At 40.4% G+C, this 20,635-nt stretch overlaps 2 protein-coding genes across 8 annotated transcripts in view; one reads left to right on the top strand and one right to left on the bottom strand.

Moving 5' to 3' along the window:
* Positions 1-10,509, bottom strand: part of LOC144595927 (coiled-coil domain-containing protein 148-like) — a 56,347-nt gene extending 45,838 nt beyond the window's left edge. For both annotated transcript variants that reach the window (XM_078403854.1, XM_078403855.1), the window contains exons 1-3: positions 10,391-10,509; positions 6,730-6,789; positions 4,664-4,785 (exon numbers count right to left, since the gene is read on the bottom strand). In XM_078403854.1, coding sequence (XP_078259980.1) covers positions 4,664-4,785; positions 6,730-6,784 — 177 coding nt within the window. In that variant the 5' untranslated portion in view covers positions 6,785-6,789; positions 10,391-10,509. The remainder of the gene's footprint in view (positions 1-4,663; positions 4,786-6,729; positions 6,790-10,390) is intronic.
* Positions 10,510-10,584: 75 nt separating this feature from the next.
* Positions 10,585-20,635, top strand: part of pkp4 (plakophilin 4) — a 132,305-nt gene continuing 122,254 nt past the window's right edge. For all 6 annotated transcript variants that reach the window (XM_078403852.1, XM_078403849.1, XM_078403846.1 and 3 more), the window contains exon 1: positions 10,585-10,819. The gene's annotated coding sequence lies outside the window, so the exon portion shown is untranslated. The remainder of the gene's footprint in view (positions 10,820-20,635) is intronic.

The raw sequence follows: 20,635 nt of genomic DNA, 5'->3' as shown, positions 1-20,635 counted from the left end.
TCCCACGCCCGCGTTTGGCTCATAACTCTCTAACCTATCCTGTCCAAATGTCTCTTAAATGTTACGATAGTATTCTTATCCTGCGATAAGCTAGTACTTGCTGAACTACCCAGTTACTTAAGAATAGGTCGGTTACCCATTTCATCTCTAAATCAACCTCCAGCGGTATAGGGTGGACAGATTGAAGGCTTGTACATTAATATTGTATATTTCCCTCCTGCCCACAATCCTCAAGTAATTTACAATGAACAATATGAATAACTGTTTATTTTTAAAAAGTATATAAAAGGGTAAAAGTATGTAAAATTATGAGAGGCCTAGATAGGGGAGACAGTCAGAACCTTTCTCCCAGGGTGGAAATGTCAGACTAGAGGGCATAGCTTTAAGATGAGAGAGGTAAAATTTAAATGAGATGTATGGGGCAAGAGTTTTTACAGAGAGAGTGGTGGATGCCTGGGGTTGTGGTAGAGGCAGAACCTTCACAGATCCTTCCACAGTTGCCGTCTGACCCACTAAGTTCCTACAGCAATTTGATTTTTTTTGCACAAGATTCCAGCACCTGCAGCCTCTTATGTTTCTTAAATAGGTCTTTATAACTTTGACAAGCTGTAGCAACTGGGATATTTAAGAGTTCATTTCAAGGTCTCAGCTACTTATAATCTAGATTAATGACTTAAACAAAGGAACAAAGTAATGTATCCAAGTTTGCCAATAGCAAAGATAGATGGGGAAATGAATTGTGAAAGAAAACAAAGAATCTACAAAAAGACATGAGCATGTTAGGTGAAGGGTAACAAGAGTAATACAATACCCAGAGGGGATTTTCATCTATATATGGTCTGGGCAAACCAAATTAGCAATAATTCATAGAATACATAAGATAGGATTTTCAAGTTTAGTATGTTAAGAAACCAAAGTGAGAACATGCTATTTGATATCCAATATTATATATGAGGAAGGGTTCATTAAAAACCTGTTAATCAGTGAATGTCCAGGGAACAGGAATCGTAATAGCTTTAAGGTGAGAGAGGGGAAAGTATAAAGGAGATGTGCGGGGCAAGTTTTTTTACACAGAGAATGTTGGGCTCCTGGAACTTGGTGCCAGGGTGTTGGTGGAGGCAGATATTATAGTGGCATTTAAAAGGCTTTTAAATAGGCCTAAGTGCGGCCTTACCATCGTGTTGTACAACTGCAAAATAATGTCCCAACTTTTATTTTCAACGCCTTCACTGATGAAAGCCAATGTGGCAAAAGCTACTTCACAATCCTGTCCGCCAGTGACGCCACTTTCATGAAACTATGCATTTGTACTTCTATATCCTTCTGTTCTACAACACTTCTCAGGGCCCCCTATTTTCACTGTGAAAGCCCGAACCTCGTTTGACTTCCCAAAATGCAACACAATCATCTGCATTGAATTTATTTTGTCATTCTATTGCCCTCTTGCCCAGCTGATCAAGATCGAACTGCAATTCTTGCTAACCATCTTCACTGTCTACGATACCAGCTATTTTAGTGTTATCTGCAAACTTAGAGTCATAGAGTGATAAAATGTGGAAACAGACCCTTCGGCCCAACTCATCCACGCCGGCCAACAATGTCCCAGCTACTCTAGTCCCACTTGCCTGCGCTTGGTCCATATCCCTCCTAACCTGTCCTATCCATGTACCTGTCTAACTGTTTCTTAAATGATGGGAAAGTCCCAGCCTCAACTACCTCATCTGGCAGCTTGTTCCATACACCCACCACCCTTTGTGTGAAAAAGTTACCCCTCCGATTCCTATAAAATCTTTTCCCCTTCACCTTGAACCTATGTCCTCTGGTCCTCGATTCCCCAGCTCTGGGCAAAAGACTGCAACTACCCGATCTATTCCTCTCATGACTTTGTGTACCTCTATAAGATCTCCCCTCATCCTCCTGCGCTCCATGGAATAGAGACCCAGCCTACTCAACCTCTCCCGATAACTCACACCCTCTAGTCCAGACAACATCCTCGTAAATCTTTTCTGAACCCTTTCCAGCTTGACAATATCTTTCCTATAACATGGTGCCCAGAACTGAACACAATATTCTAAATGTGGTCTCACCAACGTCTTATACAACCACAACATGACCTCCCAACTTCTATACTCAATACTCTGATTGATGAAGGCCAAAATGCCAAAATACTTTATGACCACCTTATCTACCTGCAACTCGACCTTCAAGGAACTATGCACCTGTACTCCTAGATCCCTCTGCTCTACAACACTACCCAGAGGCCTACCATTTACCGTGAAGGTCCTGCCCTTGTTCTATGTCCCAAAATGCAACACCTCACACTTCTCTGTACTAAATTCCATCAACCATTCCTCCACCCACCTGGGAGGAATCCAGATCCTGCTGCAATCGTTCTCAACCATCTTCATTATCTGCAAAACCACTAACTTTTGTATCATCAGCAAACTTGCTAATTTTGCCCTGTATGTTCTCATCCAAATCATTGATGTAGATGACAAACAGTAATGGGCCCAGCACCAAACCCTGAGGCACACCACTAGTCACAGGGCTCCAGTCTGAGAAGCAACCTTCCACCATTACTCTCTGCTTCCTTCCGTGGAGCCAATTTGCTATCCATTCAGCTATCTCCTTGGATCCCATGTGATCTAACCTTCCAGCCTACCATGCGGAACCTTGTCAAATGCCTTACTGAAATCCATGTACACAACATCGACAGCTCTACCATCAACCTTTTTGGTCACATCTTCAAAAAAATCAATCAGATTTATGAGATACGACCTCCCACGTACAAAACCATGCTGACTGTCCCGAATCAGCCCTTGCCTATCCAAATGCCTGTATATCCTATCCCTCAAAATACTCTCCAGTAACTTACCAACTACAGATGTTAAGCTCACTGGCCTATAGTTCCCAGCATTTTCCCTGTAGCCATTCTTGAAAAGAGGCACAACATTTGCCACCCTCCAGTTTTCTGACTTCCAACACCATTTTCCAATTTTCTCGGTCCTACTGTCTTTCACCTCGATAAATACAGAGGAGAAATACTCATTTAGGACCTTGCCCATCTCCCGTGGCACCACACAGAGGTGACTGCTTTGATTCCTGAGAGGTCCCACTCTCTCTCTAGTTACCCTTTTCCCCCTTATGTATTTATAAAATCTTTTGGTATCTCCTGGCCCCTCTTTGCCCTGCTGATTTCCTTTTTTAGTTTACTCCTTAGTTCCCAAAATCCCTCCAAGGATGCACGATCCCAGCTGCCTACACCTGTCCCATGCATCCTTCTTGTTTTTGACTAACGTCTCAATTTCCCTCGTCAGCCAAGCTTCCTTACATTTGCCTGCTTTGCCCTTCACTCTAATGGGTACATACACATCCTGAGCTTTCTTCAATACACTTTTAAAAACATCCCACTTGGCAGATGTTCCTTTCCCCTCAAATAACCTGCTCCAGTCAACTTATTTTTTTAAAGGCATTTATTTTAAAGAAAAAAGTGCGATTTTTCCCAACATCACAATGGCAACCCAATGAGTTATGGGCCCAACGGGTCCACTTAGTCTAGTCTTCAATAAATTTGTCCATGGTGATTTCCTTTTCATAAAATGGTGACTTTGCCCAACTCTACTAATTTTTTCTAAATGTCCTATTATTGTATCCTTTGAAATGGACTTCAGTGTTTTTTCCACTATTCCTGTTTTACTTTGCATTGCTTATTAAACAGTGACGGTACATGAGACACCCTCCAATCTGCAGAAACTATTCCATAACTGATAGAATATTTTTCATGGCTAGATCTTTTTAAATTACAGATTATCAAGCCCCAGGGATGTATCAGCTTTTATTCCATTAATTTCTCCAGCACTTTGTTTTATTTATCTTAATTTCTTCTAATCCCTAGTTTTCATTACATTTTTAGTTCCCCAGCATTTAAGTAATCTGTGTCCCATGCCATGAAGACAAAGCCAAAATATCTGTTTGCACACAACAAAAAAGCTTTTCACTGTACCTCGGTACATTTGACAATAATAATAAATTAAACTAAATCCTCTTTCCTGAGTGTAAGAGAGGAAAGAAACAAACAATTAAGAATAAGCACTTTAGTAGGGTCCTGACCCAAACGTCTTCCAGAGATGCTGCCTGACCCTCTGAGTTATTTCAGCACAATGTGTTTTTTTTAATAAACCAGCATCTGCAGTTTCTTGTCTCTACATTTTAAGGTTATGTAGTATTACTTTCAACAAAATTACCGTCTAATATTTGGAAATTATATAGGATTGATGTTTCCAATATTCAAATAATATCGTTGTTGTCTCAATAGTGAAATTAAGAATTCTATACCGGGTATGCATTTTCTTTTTTCCCCTGCATGTGTCCTTATCTCTTGATCCAGTATTATTCAAATGTTCACAGCAGCAAGGAACAATTTGTCAACCTGCTCCCTCTAAATAAATGTGTATAGACATGCAAGAGTGGCCCGAGATATTCTCCATTACAGTCAAATGAATAATCTATAATTTCTTAGTAAACTATACTAAAATGTGAACATTTTATAGAAAGAAATAAACAAAAAGACAAAGCTTTTGAAAATACATGGTTATTTATCTTTAGTCAAAATTTAGCCAAGTGTGGAAATTTTTGTTAATGGGTTTGTTCGGAATTGATTTACCTTGCGATCAGTGTCAAGACATGCCATCCTTTTAGCTTCAGCAAGTGCTTGAAGTTGTTGATAGTCAATTGGTTTATACTTCTGACTTCCAACACCATTTTTTATTCTTATAACCAGTTTCTCTAATGGAAAATTATAGAAGCAGAAAATGTTTCACAATACATTCCTAGATAAGCAAAGGAAAACCAAGTGCACAAGAAAATGAAACATAATAAAGTCACCAGTTATTGTGAGATCTTATGTCCTTCACAGTAATATTCAACCTTGACTGATATAATTTAGATTATTCATTTATTGCTTTACTGTTTCCATATTATCTAGTTCTACCCTATCTTGCCAAAACATTAAATATGTTCTTTAATTTATGTGACAGGATAAATTCTGAATCTGTATTTTGGAATTTTATTTGGTCCAACTGAAAATTATAGTCTTCTTTCTAACAAAGAGAAAATAAATATTTTAACACAATGTTCAAAACATATTTTGTATTCAGACCAAAATTACGCAGCCACTAGCCACTTGCCCTTGACAATGACATTATATACATAATTATTTTTGCTTCATGCATCTGTAATTCATACTGAATTAAAGTAAAATATGAAAATACCAGAAACCAAACATCAAATATCAGGATACTTAAAAAAATTAATGTTAAAATTCTTAAGAGCACCTTAAAGATACAGTCAATGGAAAAGTTACATTGTTGGCTAATTGTGCTCATTATTGATCCGTTCCCTGCAAGATGTTCATATAAATCCGATATAATCTTCATGAACAAATTTTTCCTGTTTGGATTATGCATCGCTCCAGTGCACATTGTCAATGAGAAGTCAAATTATTCAAGATGAAGCTGAAAAGTAGTTTATCTTAGACAATGGGAAATATATTGATTTAAAGGATGTTGAAGCATACATTATTGATACTAGGCAATTATAATTTCAATTTTATTGTAGTTTACCTTAGATTTGGAAAGAATATGAAATTGTGATTTTTATTTTAAACAAATGGTCACTGTAGAATATCTGGGTGTCCATGAATTTTGTTTGCCGTTTTATTCACTTGATATTTAATAACATTTTCATCTCATCAAATCATCACTAAAGTTTTCCACAGTTTAAAAATAGGTTGCTTAAAGTAAAATGCAGTTATTTTAGGAAATTAACCACAGAATTTCAATAGGTTTCAGAAACCACAAAATGTGTCCTACTGAGGTGCTGGGTAGCTATTAGGAGCAAGGATTCAAAGTGTTTTTGCCTTGCTTAAAGCCAACAGTGATAAGCCTATCCAAGATCATCTAACTCTAAACATGCCGAAATTCAAACCTGAGACCTTTAGTCGGTGGAGCACAGCAGCATGCTACCCATACCACAAAACAGTCCATACTTTAATTAAACTTTCACATGAAAACATTAAAGCTGTAAACTAATCTCTTTCCAATTTGTTAAAAATATTTTCACACTTATTCCTGTTCTTACAGAAAATAGGTGCAGGAGTAGGCCATTCGACCCTTCGAGCCAGCACCACCATTCAATGTGATTATGGCTGATCATTCACAATCAGTACCCCATTCCTGCCTTCTCCCCATATCCCTTGATTCCACTAGCCCTAAGAGCTCTATCTAACTCTCTTTTGAATGCATCCAATGAGTCGGCCTCCACTGCCTTCTGAGGCAGAGAATTCCACAAATTCACAACTCTCTGGGTGAAAAGGTTTTCCTCATCTCAGTTCTAAAAGGCCTACCCCTTATTCTTCCAAGGTTTTTTACTACATTGCTCCTCCTGAAGGCATTGTTACATTAACATTTTTTGTACAGGTTCATTTGTGAATTTGTATAACTAGCATCTGGAAATTAAGACTAGCGAGATCCTGTATTGAATCGGATCCATACATTTGCAGTTCAGGAAGACATCAGAGAACACACATGAATGGAAAAGCTGATATTATTAAATATTGTGTTATTTTAAATCAATGGAAGTGCTCAAAAAACAACCTAGCTCAGCACCCGTTCAGGATGTATAGCCTTGATTTGATGGATAATTGTATAAACCAGATGTATTATACATTACCTGTATCTTCTGCTCTGTGATTTGTGATGAACATTCTAAGATCTCTTCCACTCATTATTCCTATGGAAAAGTAAATTGCACAAATTATTTTTTCACTGTTATTGTGAATTAGAGTACTTTCCTACAAGGGAAGTTGGAATATACTTTATCAATACATTATATTCATTTCTGAAATGGGTAACAATTACTTCAATAAGTGGTCTCTAGATTCAAAAAATGTTGGTAATGGGCTTGGTTGGTAGTCCTCCCTAACACATCTGGGGCATCCAGTATGGCTCAAGTGCACTACAGATGAGAAGGTTCCAGGCTAACATCTCTTAGGGATTATTGCACAGCTGCCATCTTTCAGATGCAATAACAAACCAAGACGCCTTCTTCAGGAGGGTATCATGGACTATTGATTTTGCATGGTCGATTGAATGTTGTTCCAAATATGGTGTCTAGTTCAATGTTAGCTGGTATGTGTAATTTTATTCTTATTCTGCTTTGCTGTAGTAGTTTGCTAGCAGATGGGTAAGAGTCATCAATGTTTTTGTCTATTTGGAATCATGTATTGGTCAGACAGGAAAGGAACTTCAGATTTCTATCATGTTTGCATTACATTAATGACGGAAACATATTTATTTATTATGAAAATAAGTTACCAATAATCTCAAATGATAAATCACTTTTGGTACATTGCTCTCCAAAAGATATTAATTTATTTGAGAAAGATAACTTTGGATTACTTTGGAACACAGCAATTAACTCACTAATTTATTGTTTCTGCGCAATGATTGAGCACACACATCAGGGTGTTCGAGCCTCTTTGAAAACAATAATTAGTATTTATATAACAACTTTCCTAAAATGCTTTAAACACTGATGCCGATTAAAAGAAAATATTAGGGCAGAGATAAAAAGTTCTAAGGAAAAAGTAAATTTTAATAAACATATTGAAAGAGAGAAAAAGACTTAGTGAAATAATTTCAAAGCTGATTGTCTGGGCACCTGAAGAAATGCCCCTCAATTGTCAGGGGAAAGGAATTGGAATGTACAATAGTCAAAGCTATTTACAGACAGGGTGTCCATAGGGCAGTGTTGCTCTTCAAAGATAGGAAGGGCCAAAGCATACAGTAGCTGAACCCAGGGATTAGAATTATAAAAATAAATACTTTAGTAAACCAGGAGCCAATGAAGACTAAGCTAATATATTGGTTACACAGCGCAGGATTTTGGATAAGCTCCAGTTTTGGAGGGTGGAGGGAGAAAATTGGGAATTGAAACAATTAAACTGGGTATTAAAATGGATGAGTGACTTTTTTGAAATACTTTAAAATGCCAGGAAATGTAGATGATGCAGATGAATGCAGAATTTGTGGCTTAACCCACAGTCATTGACTAGTTAACCCTAATAAGATCATGTAAGACCATATGCTGAAGTGAGCTTTTCACATTTTAACACATCAATGAAAAGGGACCTCAGAAAAAAGGTTTTATTGACATCAAGTCACATTTTCGGATGGAACTAAGTAAATACTGAGTGGCAACAAGATTGGAGGTTTAAAATATCTGCAAATTTGCATGATTCAACATGCCAGATGAGATAATGAGTGTTAAATTGGCAGGAAGACAAGAATGAATATTGACATTGCAAAATAATTGGGCTGGGTCAGTGATAAAGGGTTGTTGAATATTCTAGATGGGGAACTTCTACTCTGCCCGAATAGTCATAGTATCCATATGCTTGTCTGAATTGTTTGCGATGAGTCTGAAGAAGGGTCCTGACCTGAAACGTCACCTATGCTGAAACGTCACCTTTTCTCCAGAGATGCTGCCTGACCGCTGAGTTACCCCAGCATTTTGTGTCTATCTTTGGTATAAACACAGCATCTGCAGTTCATTTTTATTACATCCATATAGTTGTTCCAGTTGAGTTTCTAGTTAGTGATGGTAGAGTTATGCCAAGGATATTTGATTCAGCTCTCTCATGTTAGACATGGCCATTACCTAGCATTTCTATGGCACAAATGTTATCTGCCACTTATCAGTCTAGCCCCAAGTCCTGCTACTGATAGTGAAGGGAGAGGGGTTTTCTTTTTTCATTTGATGAGGAACTGCAAATGGAATTAAATATAGTGCAACCATTAGCAAATTTCCCAACTTCTGACACTGATGAAGTAGTCAAAAATAATTGGCCTTAGGACACTGCCCTTGATCTGGACCATTTGCCTCCAACACCACCAGCCATCTTGCTTTCTGTAAGTTATGACACCAACAAATGAATGTTTTCCCCTTGATGCCCATTGAGTTCTTTCACACCAGAACTTCTTGTTGCCACGCTTGGTCAAATGCTATCTAGATGACAGGGGCAGTCACTTTTACCTGTTCTCTCAAATTGATCAAATCTGTGATGAAGTGTGAAATCAAATGATCCTGATGAAACCCAAACCAGGCAATTATGATCTGATCTTTGGACAGTGAGCGTTGCTTGATTGCGCTGCTGATAATACCTTCCATGACAAAGCTAATGACAGAAAATTCAGTCATTTTCTGAATTTGAATTGTCCTGATTTATGCGAACAGGACATATCTCAGCAACTTCCAATGTTGCTGGGCAGATGCCAGTGTTGTAACTGTCTGGAACTGCTTGGCTAATGGGACAACTGATTCTGGCATCTAAATCTTCAACAAGACCTCCTCTTAACACACAAAATACTGGAAAAACACAGCAGGTCAGGCAGCATCTGTGGAGGGAATGGACAGTCGAGGTTTCAGGTCAAGACCTTCTTCAGTCAGTGTTCCTCCAGCATTATATTTTGCTCAAGATTCCAGCAACCTGCAGTTTTTTTGTGTCTCCTCCTCTTAACAACTGCGTTACCAATTCAGTCCATTTATTGGACCGAATATCAGACATGATATTAACATTAGAGGACACAAAGTGCTGGGGTAAATCAGCGATCAGGCAGCATCTCTGGAGAAAAGGGATGGGTGACGTTTGGGGTCGGGACCTTTCTTCAGACAGGATGCTACTCCCGCACGGTGTTCTTTTGTATAAAGCAGCATCTGCAGTTACTTGTTTCTACATGATATTAACATTACTTTACTTAAAATGTAATGATAACATTCTTCAATCAGTTAATCAAGTTTAGTTTAAATTTACAGCATGGAAACAGGCTCTTCAGCCCACGACGACCACAGATCACACGTTTCACATTAATTCTGTGTATTCCCACTTTCTCATCCACTCCCAACACACTAGGAGCAATTTACAGAGGGCCAATTAACCTACAAAGCTCCCACGTCTTTGGGATGTGGGAGGAAACCCACGGCAACGCGGTCACAGGGAGAACCCGGAGTCAGGATGAACCGGGTCTCTGGCGATGTGAGGCAGCGGCTCTACCAGCTGCGCTAAGTATTTCAGAGAACTGAAATACACACAGGGTGCTGGAGTAACTCAGCGGGTCAGGCAGCATCTGTGCAGAACGTGATCGGTTACGATAGACACAAAAAGCTGAGTTACCCCAGCTTTTTGTGTCCATCTTCGGTTTAAGCCAGCATCTGCAGTTCCTTCTTACACGGGTGACCGTTCGGGTCGGGACCCTTCCTCAGACCGAAAAAGTCTGAATAGGAAAAATAATTTCCTTCGTTCGTGCGAAACTGGTAGCAAATTTTAACTCACATCTCACGGGAGCGAGAGGGGGGAGGAGGAGGGGGTGGTTCACCAAGCGCAGGCCGCGCGTCTCGCACGGGCGGGCCGGGGCAATGGCGGCCCTGGATCAGCGGCTTGTTGGCAGCCCGGCCGGCGCCATGGCAACCAAGTACGCGCCCTGCGGTTGGCTGTCATGCGGCGCGGCGAGCGGCCTATAGCGGGGGGGCTAGGTGGCGGGTGACCAGTGCGAAGGGGCCGCGCCTCGCACCATGGGCGGCGACGCCTCGGCGCTCCGGCTTGGAGGCGACAAGATGTGAGCACCAGGAGGGGTGGCTGGGACGGTCGATCGATCGGTGGTACGCGCGGTCTGGATGGCGCTCTCTCTTCGCCGTTAACTTCTCCCTGCTGTCCCGTTCGAAAGCCAGGCCCCGTTTTTGCATGGTGTGAAGCCCAGAGCAAGTGAGTATCCAGGCGTGAGTGGATGCCAGTTGACGGGCTACGGGGTAGGTGTCCGTGCCTTCAGGCCGGCGCGGCGGGACGTGGACGGACCAGTGTGGGTCAGGATGGAAAGTACAGGCACTGCTCAGCTCATACCTCTCATCCCCACCCTCTCAGTTCCACATCGATAGTAATATTTTTTTAATGGAAAACCTTCTTTAATTTCATTTTTTCCGGATCACTGGCTCTCTATTGTTCCCAGAATGAGCAAGAACCCGTCAAAAATATGTTTTATCAATTGAACTGCGTCTTCGCAATCCTTGCACACATCGATGAGTGTCGCCTAGAGTGAAGGTGTGGCAACCAAGCTTGTTATTTCAGCAGTGTTTTGAATTCGAGCCCTGAAATGTCCTTTTTCCTCCTGTTAATATATTGTTTTCAGTGTAACGATCGTGAAATATATATATATTTAAAACTTACAAAGGGAATGGAAGCCTCTAAGCATTGATTTGTATCATCCTAGGCAGTTTAGTACGCCTTTGCGCCAGTGTATGGCGCATTGGCTGTACGAGGCTGTCGAGAATATGATCACTGATTGTGAATGGTGATAAAACAGTCCTTGTGCGGTTATTGGGCGTTACCAAATCACAACGGGTGTGACTTTTTTGTTAACTTTACTGAGTAGTAAATGTGCATTTAAAATTGGGTATTTTCAGTTACAGTTTGCATTGATTTTTTAAAAATTTAGATGATTTATCAAGAATTACCGCAGAAAGTAAATGTTTGCGAGATCAATTAACGTTGAATGAATTTTTGATCGTCAATTGATTATGAGAAGACTTTACAAGCTTAATTCAAATCTGCTCATTGAAATGACATTTCTAGTTGTGGTAATTGTAAGTTAAACCTGTCTTCATTTCTTAAATCTGTTTTTCGAAAAGCAAAAAATTGTGGAAATTTTATATTTGTCCTCTGTAAATTGTCCTTAGTGTGTAGGGAGTACTATGAAAGTGGTATAACATAGAACTAGTATGAACGGGTGATTGATGGTCGGCGTGAACTTGGGTGGGCGGAAGGGCTTGTTGCCATGTTGTATATTTAAACTATAGGGGTAATAAGGAGTATTTACAGTAAATTTATACAAACCTGTGAATTCAATGACACTAGCATGTTTGTGTAATTCATTGGGTTTGTCAATAACCATGTTCATTGACAATATTTTCTCATTCACATTGTTCAAGTTGTTCTCAGATGAAATATTCTTAACCATGAGCTTATTGTCTTTATTTTTTTAAAGTAACTTTTGTACAATACTGTTACCAAATCCCATGTTTCAAAAGAGTGAGATCATGCATTCTCCATTTTATTTCAAAAAATATGACAGCTATAGGATAATAAGTCATCAAGCAGATTGCAGATCATGTAATAGAGAGAGGCTGGCAAAAATGTCTATGTCGTAGTAAATTCAACTTGGCAGCGAATTTAGTTTTGTCAGATTAGATATCTGTTGAGAATGTCACTCAGAGTATAAACAGCTATGTTGATAACACTATTCCTTAAATATTCATGTCAAGTACATTAACTGCTTTGAAGTTTAGGTAGTTAAATGCAAGGACCCATTGAACAGTGCAATATACGAGCAAGCATTTTGGCCTGCAATGTTTGTGTGATCATGATGCCAAGTTAATCTCTGCTTGCACATGATCCATATCCCCCATTACATACATATTCACATGCCTATCTAAAAGCTGCTTAAAAGTCACTATCTTGCCTGCTTCCACCACTGCTCCAGACACCAGGCACCTATCACTCTGTTTTGTTAACCAAAAAACTTTCCCCACGCAGTTTTCTTTAAATATTCCCCCTCAACTTAAAGAAGTACCTTCTAGTATTTGACATGTCCACTCTGGGGGAAAGGCTTTGACTATTTACCCTGACTATGCCTCTTGTAATTTTATATACTTCTATCAGGTCTCCCTCAATCTCCAAAGCTCCAGAGAAATTAGTCCAAGTTTGTTCAATTGCAAGATTAGTTGGTGCAACATATAGTATCATTGCAGGAGTGAATTATTTTCTCCTCTTTATACTCCATGCATGCCTTCCTGCACTCTATATAACTTCATCCCATGGCGCAGTCCTAGGTACTTAGATATTTTTAATATCTTTTGACACTGGCATGGAGAGTGAATCTTGAGATTACAATCGTTCCAAGGTGGAACAGTGATGCAACTTGTAGTGCCACTGCTTTACAGAGCCAGAGATCCGGATTCAATCCTGTCTTTGTGGAGTTTGCACATTCTCCCTGGGACTGCCAGAGTTTCTTCCAGGTGCTCTGACTTCTTCCCACATGCCAAAGACATGTGGGTTGGTAGGTTAATTGGCCTCTAAATTGCCCCTTGCATTTAGGTGAGTGGGAGAATCTAGGGGAGGGGGGGAATTGCTGACAACATGGAGAAAATTAACATTGGAGTAGGATATGTGAAAATGGTCGTTGATGATATGCGTGGTCTCGGTTGGGTAAAGGGCCTATCTCCCTATCTAAATGTTCACAGGTTGATGGAATGGCCAGATAGTTGCAAAATAAAATTTTATGCTGAGAATTATGAAATGTTATATTTTAGTAGGAAGAATGAGAAGAGGCTCTGTTGGTAAGGAATGATATTCACTCCCTTGCAAGGGGTGACATAGAATCAGGAGATGTAGAATCAGTATGGATAGAAATGAGGCATTGTAAGGGTAAAAAGACCCTAATGGGAGTTATCTACAGGCCCCCAAATAGTAGCCTCGACATAGGGTGCAAGTTGAATCAAGAGCTAAAATTGGCATGTCGCAAATGTAATGCTACGGTGGTTATGGGAGATTTCAACATGCAGGTAGACTGGGAAAATCAGGTTGGTAATTGACCCCAGGAAAGAGAGTTTGTGGAGTGCCTCTGAGATGGATTCTACCAGAGCCTACCAGGGAGAAGGCAAATCTGGATTTAGTGTGTAATGAACCTGATCTGATAAGGGGACTCAAGGTAAAAGATCACAATATGATGTTTCACTCTACAAATTGAGAGGGAGAAGGGAAAATCGGAAGAGTCAGTATTACAGTATAGCAAAGGGGATTGCATGAGGCAGGAGCTGGCCAGATTTGACTGGAGGAGGCCCGAGCAGGGAAGACTGTGGAACAGCAATGGCAGATATTCCTGGGAACAATGCAGAAGTTGCAGGATCAATTTATCCCAAAGAGGAGGAACGATTCTAAGGGGAGTAAGAGGGCAATCAAGGACAGCATAAAAATAGAGAAGTATATCATAGCAAAGAAGAGTGGGAAGCCAGAGGATTGGGAATCTTTTAAAGAGCAACAGAAGATAACTAAAAAGGCAATATGGGGAGAAAAGATGAGGTATGAGGGTAAGCTAGCCAATACACTGGAATTTAGAAGGATGAGAGGAGATCTTATCGAAACGTATAAAATTATTAATGGGTTGGACACGTTAGAGGCAGGAAACATGTTCCCAATGTTGGGGAAGTCCAGAACAAGGGGCCACAGTTTAAGAATAAGGGGTCGGCCATTTAGAACTGAGATGAGGAAAAACTTTTTCAGTCAGAGAGTTGTGAATCTGTGGAATTCTCTGCCTCAGAAGGCAGTGGAGGCCAATTCTCAGAATGCATTCAAGAGAGAGCTAGATAGACCTCTTAAGGATAGCGGAGTCAGGGGGTATGGGGAGAAGGCAGGAACGGGGTACTGATTGAGAATGATCAACCATGATCACATTGAATGGCGGTGCTGGCTCGAAGGGCCGAATGGCCTCCTCCTGCACCTATTGTCTATAATATAAAGGAGGATAGTAAAAGCTTTTTTAGGTATGTGAAGAGGAAAAAAATAGTCAAGGCAAATGTGGGTCCCTTGAAGACAGAAGCAGGGGAATTTATTATGGGGAACACGGAAATGGCAGACTGGTACTTTGGATCTGTCCTCACTAAGGAAGATACAAACAATCTCCCAGATGTTCTAGTGGCCAGAGATCCTAGTGTGACGGAGGAACTGAAGGAGATCCACATTAGGCAGGAAATGGTGTTGGGTAGACTGATGGGACTGAAGGCTGATAAATCCCCAGGGCCTGATGGTCTGCATCCCAGGGTACTTAAGGAGGTGGCTCTAGAAATTATGGACGCATTGGTGATCATTTTCCAATGTTCTATAGATTCAGGATCAGTTCCTGTGGATTGGAGGGTAGCTAATGTTATCTCACTTTTTAAGAAAGGAGGGAGAGAGAAAATGGGAAATTATAGACCAGTTAGTCTGACATCAGTGGTGGGGAAGATGCTGGAGTGAATTATAAAAGAGGAGATTGCGGAGCATTTGGATAGCAGTAGCAGGATCATTCCGAATTTTTTGAGGATGTAACTAGGAAAATTGACAGGGGAGAACCGGTGGATGTGGTGTACCTCGACTTTCAGAAAGCCTTTGACAAGGTTCCACATAAGAGATTAGTGGGCAAAATTAGAGCACATGGTATTGGGGGTAGGGTACTGACATGGATAGAGAATTGGTTGACAGACAGAAAGCAAAGAGTGGGGATAAATGGGTCCCTTTCAGAATGGCAGGCAGTGACTAGTGGGGTACCGCAAGGCTCGGTGCTGGGACTGCAGCTATTTACAATATTCATTAATGACTTGGATGAAGGGATTAAAAGTACCATTAGCAAATTTGCAGATGATACAGAGTTGGGTGGTAGTGTGAGCTGTGAGGAAGATGCTATGAGGTTGCGTGGTGACTTGGACAGGTTGTGTGAGTGGGCAGATGCAGTTTAATGTGGATAAGTGTGAGGTTATCCACTTTGGTGGTAAGAATAAGAAGGCAGATTATTATCTGAATGGTGTCAAGTTAGGAAAAGGGGACGTACAACGAGATCTGGGTGTCCTAGTGCATCAGTCACTGAAAGGAAGCATGCAGGTACAGCAGGCAGTGAAGAAAGCCAATGGAATGTTGGCCTTCATAACAAGAGGAGTTGAGTATAGGAGCAAAGAGGTCCTTCTGCAGTTGTACAGGGCCCTAGTGAGACTGCACCTGGAGTACTGTGTGCAGTTTAGGTCTCCAAATTTGAGGAAGGATATTCTTGCTATCTGGAAAGACTGGAGCGGCTAGGCTTGTATACACTGGAATTTAGAAGGATGAGAGGGGATCTTATTGAAACATATAAGATTATTAATGGGTTGGACACATTAGAGGCAGGAAACATGTTCCCAATGTTGGGGGAGTCCAGAACCAGGTGCACAGTTTAAGAATCAGGGATAGGCCATTTAGAACGGAGATGAGGAAAAACATTTTCAGTCAGAGTTGTAAATCTGTGGAATTCACTGCCTCAGAAGGCAGTGGAGGCCAATTCTCTGAATAAGAAAATAACTGCAGGTGCTGGTACAAATCGAAGGTATTTATTCACAAAGTGCTGGAGTAACTCAGCAGGTCAGGCAGACTGAAGAAGGGTCTCGACCCGAAACGTCACCCATTCCTTCTCTCCCGAGATGCTGCCCGACCTGCTGAGTTACTCCAGCACTTTGTGAATAAATACCTCCAATTCTCTGAATGCATTCAAGAGAGAGCTAGATAGGCCTCTTAAGGATAGCGGAGTCAGGGGGTATGGGGAGAAGGAAGGAACGGGGTACAGATTGAGAATGATCAGCCATGATCACATTGAATGGTGGTGGTGGCTCGAAGGGCCGAATGGCTTACTGCTGCACCTATTGTCTATTATCTAAAATTCCCGAATTGTGTTTCTACAGAAATCTGGGACTATATGTGCATAATATGTTGTATTTCATATTAGTTTGGAAAATATAGTTTAAATGCTTATGGATTCCTGATCTCACTTTTATAAGAGCAGGGATGTATTTCAGCAAGGACGTCACAATGAACCTTCAGAAAGCATTGTTTTGGCCACTTTGGAATATTGTGTCCAGTTCTGTGAACCACACTTTGGGAAAGATATGAAAGCTTTGGTGATGGCGTAGAAGAGATTTACCAATGGATTCCGGGTATAAGGCCGTCAGCTGTGTGGATAAATATAATGAAGAGTGTAGACGCAGAGAAATTATTATAATGTAGGAGGATTAAGAGCTAGGAAATCTTGGAATCTGGAATGCAATGGCACATCCAGTTCCATTTGGAATGCTACAATTGAATATATATCTGGAAGGAAGGTTGTGCAGTCAGTCACTGCCTCGCTGCACCAGAGACCCAGGTTCAATCTTGGCTTTGGGTACAGCCTGTGTGGTGTTTACAAATTCTCTCTGTGATCCTGTTTGTTCCAATTTCTTCCCACATCCCAAAGACAAATAGACCCGGGTTTGATCGTGACCTTGGGTGCTGTCTATGTGGAATTTCCCAGTTCTCCCTTCGACCACGTGGGTTTCCTCCGGGTGCTCTGATTTCCACCCATGTCCCAAAGATTTACGAGGTGGGTAGGTTAATTGGTCTCTATTGGTCTCTATAAATTGCCCCTAATGTGCAGGTGAGCACTAGACTCTGGGGTCATTTATAAAATTGACGGGTTGAATTTTAAAAATGGGATTGGATTGGTGCAAATGGCTGATTGGTGATCAGAGCAAACTCAAGCCAAAGGGCCTGGTTCTGTGTTTTAGTCTTTACCACTATGAATTTGCAGGTCCATGGGTAGTGCTTCCACAGAATTTTTCTACAGCCATTTTTTTAAACTTCACTTTCTGTAACCTAAGCTATATCCCACTTGCTGGATATCCATTTTTGCACCAAAAGTTATTCAAGTTATTTCCTTTAACATGTATCTGTACACTGGATGGCTCAATTGTAATCATGTATTGTCTTTCTGCTGACTGGTTAGCATGCAACAAAAGCTTTTCACTGTACTTTGGTACATGTGACAATAATTTATTGTCAATAAATGAAACCTAACTCAACTATTCTCTTGTTTTCTAAATCAAACGAAGGATCGCGAGGTGCTGTTGCAGATGCCTGGTTGGGTTGCTGCAGTTCCAATATAAATGTACACTACAGCTTGACTTTGTGATTTTGGAGTTTGTGGAAGCTTTTAAGGTACTGGATGGTATTTCTATTCTTATGCATTGCTTTGAGATTGAATAGTGTAAGAAAATAACTGCAGATGCTGGTACAAATCGAAGGTATTTATTCACAAAAAGATTGAAGGTGCATTCATCCATGTAATTGGAGAATATTTTGTCACACAATTGACTTGTACCATGAGTATGGTAAAGGCAAAGCTTCCAATCTACACTTGCAAGTGTAGTATTTTTGTGGCCAATCCACTTAATTTTCCGACAGTCAGAATCCCTGGGGTGTTGATGGTCGGGAACTCGGCAGCAACTAATGTACTTGAATGTCAGAAGAAACTGGAGTCTTGCTACTCCTACTGTGCTTTTTTTTTTACAGTTAATTAGCTAGAGTTGGTCCCAAGACTTGATGAGCCACTAATTATATCCCACCGTGCTCATGAGTTGTACTGGAACTCAATTTTGCTGCACAAGTCAATCTTAGTCTACAACATTGCCATGGGATCTTGGTTTAGACCCACTTGACGCTGTTCTGAATTACCATTTTTAACAATGGAATTTTGTCTCCAGGATGATTGTGTTTGCCCTTTATGCCTTCACTGTGAGTCCTGATGCTTGATTAGTCTCTGAGGTGGCTCTCCGGTTTAGATACCTGTTCATAGAGTCATGCAGCACAGAAACAGCCCCTTTGGCTCAATATAGGTGCAGACACGAAGACCTTTGCTTGTGCCCAAATATTTGAAGTGTTTCCTAGGTCCATGCCACATAATCCTTATTAGCATTTTTGTATAACAGTACCCTGCTGGTTAATCGCACTGTTAGGTCGAGTTTTTTTACAGCATCCTGGCAGTTTTATGATGGTTTTGTTTGTAGATTAATTTAACTGACTTAAAATTTCCTAGCTGCTTTTCCAGAATGAATTTGTTCTTATCTCCAGATAACTATCCAGGCCTTGGAATTACAAACCCAATAATATAGCTACTACACCACCATAACATGTGATTTCTTTAAGGACAAGGTCTTTATTTTAGAACTCCATTTTATTTATGGCCTTTTGAATGGTGCTTTACAGAAAGTTATCAGAAATTGAAGCAGCACTAAAGATAAAAAGGTGAATGATAAAAATACCTGTTCAAATAGTTTTTTGAGAGCATCTTGATAATGGAAAGGGAAATAAAGTTGAGAGATTCGGCAGTTAAAGGCATGGCAGTTGAGGTTGAAATTCTTAAATTCACACGTGCTCGAGGACTGAAAATTTGGAGGGGTGCAGATGGCAGTGGGTTATGGCCTGAAAGAAACAGATCGAATGATGGGTGAAATTTTAAAATCTCGAAAGCAACGAACCATCTGGATGAAAAGGTTAAAGTATGGTTGGCGAGCAGGACTTGTCACATTATAATGTAGGCAGCGTGTGTTTACAACAATTTGGAAGAGAACGAAAATGCCCATACCTCTCTAAACCTTTCCTATCCGTGGACCTGTCCTAGTGTCTTTTAAATGCTTTAATAGTATTTGCCTCAACTACCTCCTCTCCCAGCTCATTCCATATATCCACCACCCTCTGAGTTTAATTTGTTGCCCCTCGGGGCCCCTCTCGCTGCCTTCCTCTGGTTCTTGATTCCCATATCCGGGGTAAAAGACACTGCATTCACCCTAGCTATTTCCCCTCATGATTTTATACATTGTTCATCTTGAAAAAAAAAAATCAGTTTGTTTATTGGATGTTGAATAAACAATCTGCCAGTTGAAACACTGGACAGTCAAAAGTGATGGTAGTGGAGCTAAATATTATCGCATGCAAATGAAAACAGCTGTTATCAACAGTTAGTATGTAACAGTGGGAAAGAAGACTGTCAAGGAGATATCCCTGGGGAATGCCAGAGGTTTGGGAGTAGGAAGAGAAGCAATTGCTGGATTTTCTGTGGTCATGATTGAATAGATAAAAGTGTAGCTCGTGCAGTGTGATCCAATTTGCGCAGGTTTTATCTTGCAGATCTTGGAGTCTTTCAGAGTGGTCAGCTTGTCGAAGGTTGAAGACAAATGGAGATGAATGAGCAGAAATAGATTGCATTGATCACAATCGCATTTTGTTACAGACTTAACAGCCTTATCTTTATTTCCAAATGTTTCATTATCTAACCTTCTAGCAAAGATTCTAAAATCTTTAAACTTTGGTAAGCCAACCAAGCAGAAGCTACACGCATCTAAAATAATGCACTTAAGTCTTGATAAAAATCAGCTTGAGTAGTTACCAGCCCAAAGTGCACTGGCTGTGGCTTGTTCTTTCAGCAGCACTCTGCCATTTACTAGTCTTTTCCTTGATCCTTTTTATATATGTTTCAGCCACTTACTCAATTTTTGTTTTGTTGAATTCCATGTTGTAGAGCATTGTTAATTTGATCCTGCGTGCTTCACAAAACACCTAATTTGATTAATTTACAACATACCATCACATTTTGACGTGAATTTGTTAACCTTTGGAATTAAATTGTTCACTATTTAATTTCTCCGTCCCTCCGCTCTTGTAAATGTTTGGTCTCTGTTCCAAAGAGGGGTGGGCCAGGGAAATAATTTTTCATTCTTTCTCATCTAATATCCTGTTTGTATAGTAAACTTCAATTGTAACCTTTCTCTAATTCCACTGGTTAGGTTGAGGTGCCTTGAAGTCCATACAAGTGTTTCTAATTGTGTGTTGCTCTTTAACCTTTGCCCAGAATCGCAAGGTTTTGGGCTGAAGGTGAATTTAGTTTCTGACTTTCGAGTGTCCCACTTTGAATCCTGTAATGAGTAGCATTGTAAAAAG

The sequence above is a fragment of the Rhinoraja longicauda genome, chromosome 8, assembly GCF_053455715.1.
Source record: "Rhinoraja longicauda isolate Sanriku21f chromosome 8, sRhiLon1.1, whole genome shotgun sequence".
Classification (NCBI taxonomy): domain Eukaryota; kingdom Metazoa; phylum Chordata; class Chondrichthyes; order Rajiformes; family Arhynchobatidae; genus Rhinoraja; species Rhinoraja longicauda.
The sequence above is the reverse complement of the archived record's forward strand: the minus strand, read 5'-3'. Positions and strand labels throughout refer to the sequence as shown.